This window comes from Dendrobium catenatum, unplaced genomic scaffold (assembly GCF_001605985.2).
Source record: "Dendrobium catenatum unplaced genomic scaffold, ASM160598v2 fragScaff_scaffold_728, whole genome shotgun sequence".
NCBI classification, from domain to species: Eukaryota; Viridiplantae; Streptophyta; class Magnoliopsida; order Asparagales; family Orchidaceae; genus Dendrobium; species Dendrobium catenatum.
The window spans coordinates 52,864-61,022 of NW_021319190.1; the positions used below are offsets into that span (position 1 = coordinate 52,864).

At 36.8% G+C, this 8,159-nt stretch overlaps 1 protein-coding gene across 5 annotated transcripts in view; it reads right to left on the reverse strand.

Annotated features, from left to right (window-relative positions):
• The window catches only part of LOC110094379 (cysteine synthase), a 14,259-nt gene extending 8,685 nt beyond the window's left edge, over nucleotides 1–5,574 (reverse strand). The window contains exons 1-8 of one of the 5 annotated variants that reach the window (XM_020819603.2): nucleotides 5,437–5,574; nucleotides 4,387–4,461; nucleotides 4,180–4,289; nucleotides 4,027–4,084; nucleotides 3,528–3,791; nucleotides 3,127–3,264; nucleotides 2,996–3,047; nucleotides 575–654 (exon numbers count right to left, since the gene is read on the reverse strand). In XM_020819603.2, the coding sequence (XP_020675262.1) occupies nucleotides 575–654; nucleotides 2,996–3,047; nucleotides 3,127–3,264; nucleotides 3,528–3,791; nucleotides 4,027–4,084; nucleotides 4,180–4,289; nucleotides 4,387–4,428 (744 nt within the window). In that variant the 5' untranslated portion in view covers nucleotides 4,429–4,461; nucleotides 5,437–5,574. The other 4 variants (XM_020819606.2, XM_020819605.2, XM_020819602.2 and 1 more) reach the window with 4 other exon arrangements.
• Between the last annotated feature and the right edge of the window lie 2,585 nt (nucleotides 5,575–8,159).

Sequence of the window (8,159 nt, forward strand, 5' to 3'; positions counted from 1 at the left end):
AATTGAATAACATTGTATCTTGCTTTGGTTTTGTTTGTCTACTAGTGGAATACAATCGTTTCTATTGTTTTCCAAGGATTTCTCCCTATTTCTCTCAGATTTCACTGTTTTTGGGCTGATTTTCTGCTGTGGACAGCAGTTTTTCTCCTAGATCTGCTGGGTGTTGGTGAGAAACACTCGGAAATCCAAGTGTTTCCTATCATCATCTTCCAAGTGTTTTCTATGCGAATTTGAGTTGAAGAAATTCTCTAAAGGAAATTCTAAAGTGCTATCACACACCCACTTTACCACCTCTTTTGATGTGCCTAAACTGTACAGCTAAAACATGTGGCAGCCAGATAAAGATTAAGGCATTAAAAAAAAAAAGTAACATTAAAGCAAAAATAACAATATGGAATATATAATAGCAAGCTCAAACAAAAAATATAACTAAAGGATCCGTTCTAAATACAGCTAAAACACTAAAGTTCTGTAAGAGCTATAAAAACCCCACTTTTCATGTTCCCTCATCTCGAACAATGTTAAAGAACCTTACTTTCCAACCAAAAAAGTGCGAAATGGTTTGAAGTCTAACCTGCACAACTTCATCAATAAGATCAACATCCAAAACACCAGGTATAAATCCAGCTCCAATTCCCTGTATCTTGTGAGGACCTGAAACATATATAACATAGAAGGACATTGAATTCAATATGACTCGTGGCATCTTATGCAAAAAAACATAAAGATCGACAATCATACTTATATATGATGCAAAATAGCTCATCATAAATCTCAATAATATAGAAATCAATGTCACAGCCATGGACAGTTGATTATAGGAGCAGCTTCATTCGCAGAAATCAAATATGTATTGTAAAACATTTTGAAAAGCAAGTCCATACTCTTTTGGATTCTTAGATGTTTTGAAGATGCATTGCAAATCTGATTCCTTTTTATAACAACTCAAAGACCTTTTTTTTTTTTTTTTGCATCATCAAAAAATTTTTAAAGCTAACTCCCAACAACAATTTTTATTATGCTTTTTCAAAAACAGCTTATCTGAAACAAATATCAAGAAAAGCGAGGAAAAAAATTATATGTATTTTTTTATAAGCCTTTCCTACCACAAAAGCAGTAAAAAGGCTACCCAAATGAAGCTTCAATTTGTTGAGTTTTATCCAATTTAGTGCTTTTCTATCGAGAGTTGTTTTTAAAACACCAAGTAGATGTTTGTTTAAATGAAATTTATTTTTACTATTTAGGAAAATCAGCAGAAAACACATTTTAGAAAGAGAATGAAACCAAGCAGCCAGGAAAAACAAAAGGCTAACATAATCAGAATTCAAATCAACCAACTTTCTTTGTTAAAGGCAGCTGCTGCATGTCTGTAATTGCACGTTAAATAATATATTAGTCACCACCAAAATATAGCAAATGCTTAAAAAAAAAAAACAAGTGCTAGGCTAGACCATCCCCGTGTATAAAAATGGAAAATTACATCCAAAAGAATGCAATGACATGTAACAAATTATTCTGGTCTGTTTGGGGCAGCTTTTTTTTTTTTGCAGCATTTTTTTTTTTTTTTTTACAGTTTTTTAGTAGACAGATGTCATAATTTTATTTGACTATAGATTTCTTGTTGCTTTTCAAAAAAAATTATTTCACTTTTCTGACTGCAAATGACACACTAAGAAATCCTTCAGTGCTACGCCCCAGAGCCTAACATGAATTCAGTCAAGCTTAATCATCTTAGACTTCAAATCAACGCTTTACTAATTTATAACATTGTGAACTTCACTGCGAGGTACTATATTATATTACACTACACTAAAACATACTAAATTACACTATATTATAATCTATCATACCATACCGAACCAAAAAATAATATGATATATTCTATTATGCTACACTAAGCTATACCAACTATTATACTGTAATATATTATTACTTATTGTACTATAACTTCCTATAATATACACTAATGAACACTAAAACATATATAACATACTACAACATACTATAATATAATTATGTCATATCTTACTCTATTGTACAATATTACACTATAATATACTCTATTATACTATATTTTCTTAAATTACACTATACAGGGAATCACCAAAAAGCCGAAAAAGACAGAATAGCCAGAGTTTTTAGCAAACATATTTGCTGGAATATAGTAGTTGTAAGAAAACTATTGCCTGACTTTTTCAAAAGAGAAAAATGTCTATAATATCCACAACAATTTTAAAAAATATATATATTTTTCACACAACAATTTTGCAGCTACTTTTACAAATTACAACTATCCCAAATAAACCCTTAAGTGTTTGACCATAACAAAAGAGAGTTTTGGAAGTTGATAGAAGAGAGAGCAGGCTGAAAGTTCAAATATACTAAATATTAGTGCACTCTCTTCTCTTTTTGCAATTTGCAAGTAATAAAGTCCCCTTTCTGGCAAGATAGCTTCCAAAAATAACTAAGTAATTGAACCACATACCAAATTAGATATAGAAGTTAACAGAAACCAAAGAAATCAAACTGCATAAATTAAACTATATAAAAGTTAATAGAAACCACATATTTTTCATCCACCACCACCAACAACAACAACAACATCAAGCCTTTATCCCACCACATGATGTCGACTGCATGAATCATTTTTCTCCATTGTATCCTATAAAGAGTCAAATTCTCATTTAAATTTAATAAACAAAGGTCATTTCTAATACTTTCTAACCAAGTTTTTAGGTCTACCTCAAAGCCGGATCTAAATCATCTGTTCTCCTAACCAGGTCATCAGAAGTTTAAGGACTGAGAGGCAATATGCTAATAGAAGGAGCTAGTACATATTAGCAAAAATTGACAAATTTTAAATATAACAAGAGGCCTTTTTAATTATCCATGATAAGTAACGAGTTGGCGGCGCATTTCTATCTTGATGATTGATCCAACAAAACAAATGAAAATGAAATACAAAGAACAAAGAAGAAATCAAGCAAGAATTCACCTGGCTTTCCACCAGATAAAACTGCACTTTCAACAGGTTCGACGCCATAAAGCTAGAAAAAGGAAAGAACATTCGTTAAATATCACATGCAGGAAAGGATGTAAGACAAGACATGATGATATCTAACTAACCTTGATATCAGGATTCTGCTCTCTCAGATACTTCCCTACTCCAGTAATTGTACCACCAGTGCCAATTCCAGAGACGAATGCATCAATTTTACCATCAGTACCTTTCCAGATCTCAGGCCCAGTTGTATCATAATGAATCTAATCATATTTTAATTAAGATGAGTCATCCATCATAAGATGTAAGGTATACATGGATAATAATTAAGCAAAAAAAATTGAATAGAATAGATTTCACACCTCATGCAGCACTCAATAGAAATAAAAAGAGAACAAGCATTCATAAAGTTAACCGAAGGCGAAAATTATTGTGATAAGGCTAATGGTATGCTGATATATCTACTAAACCAATTTTAATCAGAAAATCTCCATAGCATTCCCCAAAGATAGAAGTCCAAATGTACCTTGGGGTTAGCAGGATTCTCAAACTGCTGAAGAATGTAGGAATTGGGAGTCTTGGAAGCCAACTCTTCTGCCTTTTGAACAGCGCCTTTCATGCCTAAGACAGGGTCAGTCAGGACCAATTCAGCACCAAAAGCTTTAAGAATGATCCTTCTCTCAAGGCTCATGGAAGCTGGCATTGTGAGTACAAGCTTATATCCTTTAGCAGCTGCCATGAACGCTAAGCCGATACCAGTGTTGCCGCTGGTAGGTTCAATAAGGACACTCTGCCAGCATATTAAAACAAACGACCACATCAATAATCATCCAGTAGTCATTAGAAAATACTTTGAGCTGTCAGTCCTTCCACAGCAGCATAGGATCATATAAATGTAAATTTAACAAGTGGCCAATAAATTCTCCAGAGACCAACTCCATTAACTAAGAATCGCTTTTCTGTTGAAGTTACAGTCCTATCACCCAAAACAGAAAAAAACCATAGCATTTCCATGTTCAATGTACCTTTCCTGGTGCAATATGACCCTTCTCCTCTGCATCAGCAATCATGCTATATCCAATCCTACCATAGAAATCCAATCGATTGAGATTTGCAGAGATATTACCAAATTGTCTTACCTGGGTAATGAAATTTGAAAAAGAAGGCAGGAGCTTTACCTATCCTTGACACTAGAACATGGCTCCATCATCTCTAATTTAGCAGCAACGCGAGCATGGCAGCCATTGGTAAGAGTGTTGAGATACACCAAAGGAGTTTTACCAATCAACTTTATAATGACAAAAACCAATACAAAAATGGTCATTAGTATTTAATAACAAAGAAAATGAGAAGATCAATGAGACCAAATAATTTCAGAAACCTACTTCAGTGACATCCTTCGCGATAGTTGGCCCTACTTCACCCATTGTTCAGCCTTCTTGCAAGACACCAACAATTGCCTGAAAAATAATTACATATTTCAGTACCAGAGAACAAATGAACAGAAAGAAAAAAAAGGAACCAATTTATCATTTGCTCAAATCAAGCAAATTAGAACAGCTTGATTAAAAAAATGAGCATAAAATACGACTGAATCCCCTATCATACAGCAATCTGCTAAAAAATAACCGTTACAAAACTGAAAACTGAAAACTGAAGCTAAATACCTCTTCAATCAAAAAGAGGCAACAACAACCAACTGAAAGGTGGAGGGATGCATAAAAATAAGGAAAAATTTAGAACCAAAATTTTGATCTGGAGATTTGAAATGAGTAAAATACAAAATTTTAATTTTATTTATCTCAAAATAAATTCTATGTACCCATCTGAAGATATCTTGCGCCAAACTTTTTCCCATCCGTACCACAGGCCCCGAATGGATAAACAGAAGCTGTCCACAAAAATTAAACTTTTTTTTGGCTCATACTATTCAGGAATGGGCAAACAAAAAAAAGCTCAATTTATGTGGACGGGATGTACTAAAATTAAAAAGCCAGTGTAAAATTAAAAAATCCGGCCGTTAAAAAAGAAACTAGCGGCAAAAATAAAATATAATTCTTCCATAACAATTACTTCAAATGGCAATGAAAAGGAAGAAGATGAGTTTGGAGGGATGCTCCTAGGGTTCTGAATATAGAAAAAAAGGTAAACTTTCTAGCTAAAACACAAAATAAAACAGAAAGACGATCATGTAGAAATGCTAAGAATACCCCAGTAGCACCAAAAAACAGCCTAAACCATTAAATCTTCACGGAGATCTTCAAAACTTAAAAAAAAAAAAAAAAGACAATGAAAAGGCAAAACTCCCGTGGTCAAACAAAATCAGCCGTCGCCTCCAGGTCATTTCCCAAAAGAACAAAAAACCACAAATAAAATCAATAAAGATTAACAAATCGGCACCTTTTACTAGCGAGTTGGAAGGGGTTTTTTGGTGCCTGAACTTCGGCTAAAAACTTAAAAGAAGCTCCTTTTTATGTAAGTCTGTCGATCTTTTTCCAAAGATGAAGACAGCTTTGGCTCATACGCACGCCGTTGAAGAGAAAAATAAAAAAGGGAATCCAAGTCTCTGCTTTCTCCGCAGCGTCCTGCGTTTTAAAATTGACGTTTTTTTTTATAACTTTCAGAGAGAGAGAGAGAGAGGGACAAAATAATGTTCGTAAGAAACTGAAGGAACGTAGACGTATTGTTGGAAAAATACGTATTTCCGAATTTAGGAGTCGATTTTTTGGTACTGTTAGCACAACATAAAGTGCACCGGCGATACAACATACTCAGGGAAATGATTTCCACGAACGCCTGACATCTGTGCCTACCACCGGATCCTAACGACCATTGTCAACCCAACAACCTTATCAAACCAATTCTATATAACCCACTGTAACTGGAAATCAAGAATACAATGAAAATGCAATACTCTCCAAGAACTTCTTTCTGTTGTTTTACTTTTGTTTATCTCTTCGCTAACCTTTGCAGGTTCTTCTTCATGGTATCAGAGCAGTGAATCTGGGCTCATCTTCTCACTCCGGCGACAATGACGGAACAGAACTCCTCTTCCCATTCCATAACAACTTCTACTCTGGCCTCAACAATGGTGACCACAGTCATCCCTCCCTCCCTAAAATTCCTAATATCCAACCTCAAAGCCATTGTGCATACTCAACTCACCATTGATAAATATGGAGGTTACAGATTTACCAAGCTTTTACGGCCAACGGTTTTGACTGCTACATCACCGGCTCGCTACCTTGCCCACCCACTCCAGTCGATGGCAACGATGCATATTACAAATTTTGGAAGCTTGTGGATCAAAATCTTGTATCAACTCTCTTCTCAACCATCTCCGCCTCAATGCTTCCATACATCCTGCATCTCAGGACATCCAACGAGATATGGACGGCCCTGGAATTGCAACTGCAGCCAACCAACAGATCTCAGGTCCTTCAGCTGAAAAATGAGCTGCCTAATGTTCAGATGAAAGACCATACCATCTCGCAGTATCTAGCCAAAATTAAATCCCTTGTGGATAACATTGCAGCTGCGGGAAGCCACATAGAAATAGAGGACATTATCCTATACACTCTCAAAGGTCTGCCAGCCTCATACAACCCGTTCAAAGCAGCCATTAGAATTTCTCCCCTACTTGTCACTCTTGAATCTCTCTATTCACTGCTCCGCAGTGAAGAGATTAATCTGCAAAATGAGATGCAGCAAGATCTCACCCCCTCCTCCGACCAACAGGCTCTTTATACCTCCAGAGGAAGAGGCCGCAATGTCAGCACCTGAGGAAACAGGGGAAGAGGAGCTCCATTCAATTCAAATAACTCACCAACCAGAGCCAACTTCAATGCGCCCAGAACTACTGAACGACCTGTATGCCAAATTTTTAGTAAATCTGGTCATCTTGCCACGGTCTGCTGGCATCGATACAATTCCACCTACACTCCGGCGCCATGTGCAAATCGAGCTCTGCTCACCCAAATGCCGACTAACAACTCCTCTACAGCATCTGACTGGGCGCTCGACTTAAGAGCATCAGCACATTTGACACCAGACATTGCTAATCTGCAGTATCCAGCTCCCTATCATGGATAGGACTCAATCTCTACATCAAGTGGGTCATCTATACCCATTCATCACTTAGGATCTGTTCTCCTACCTCTCCATGATTCTTCTCGTAAGCTAAAATTGCACAATCTACTTCACGTTCCTTCTCTTGCTCACAACTTACTTTCCATCTCTAAGCTAACAAAAGACAATAACTGCTCCATCTTATTCGACTCCACTGGTTTCACTCTTAAGGATCTACAGGACAACATAACACTGCTCCATGGCCTTAATCAGGATGGGATCAATCCAATTCGGCTCCCTCACTCCACATCCATTCGTGCTCTTCACACCAAACGCGATTCAACTGCTCTTTGCATGCTCGCCTGGGTCACCCTCACTTCTGTGCGATGGCCAAGTTATCCAGCCTTCTACCTTCCAGCAATACTAAGCTACTAGATTTCTCTTGCACTTCTTGTAAAGTGGATAAAAGCCATAAACTATCATTTCCTAAAACAACTACTCATGTAACTACTCCTTTTAGTTTAATACTGATGTTTGGGGTCCCTCTCCAATCTCATCTCTCTCAGGTTCTGGCTATTATATAGTGTTCATTGACGACTGTACACATTTTTGTTGGTTGTACTTAATGCATACAAAAAATGAAACCTCTCTCAAGTTTCAGCAATTCTACCATTTAATCCGAACTCAATTTAATGCAAACATTAAACGCTTATGTTCTGATGGAGGTGGCGAATACACAGGCCATGATCTCAAAACCTTTCTTCTCAATCAGAGAATCCATCACGAGTTCTGTTGTCCCTACACCACTGAGCAGAACAGTGTCTTAGAAAGAAAACATCGGCATCTCCTTGAGATGACTCGCATTCTCCTGCATGCTTCCTCCCTACCAGCCGCCTTCTGGGCAGAAGCTGTTCAAACAGCAAACTACCTAATCAACAGACTTCCCACCTCAGCACTTCATAATTCTATACCCTATCAACTCCTGCATAACAAACCTCCCTCCTACAACCACCTCAAAGTCTTCGGGTGTCTGTGTTTTTCCTTGGCTGAAACCACAAACCTCACACAAACTTGAACCAAGATCTCACCC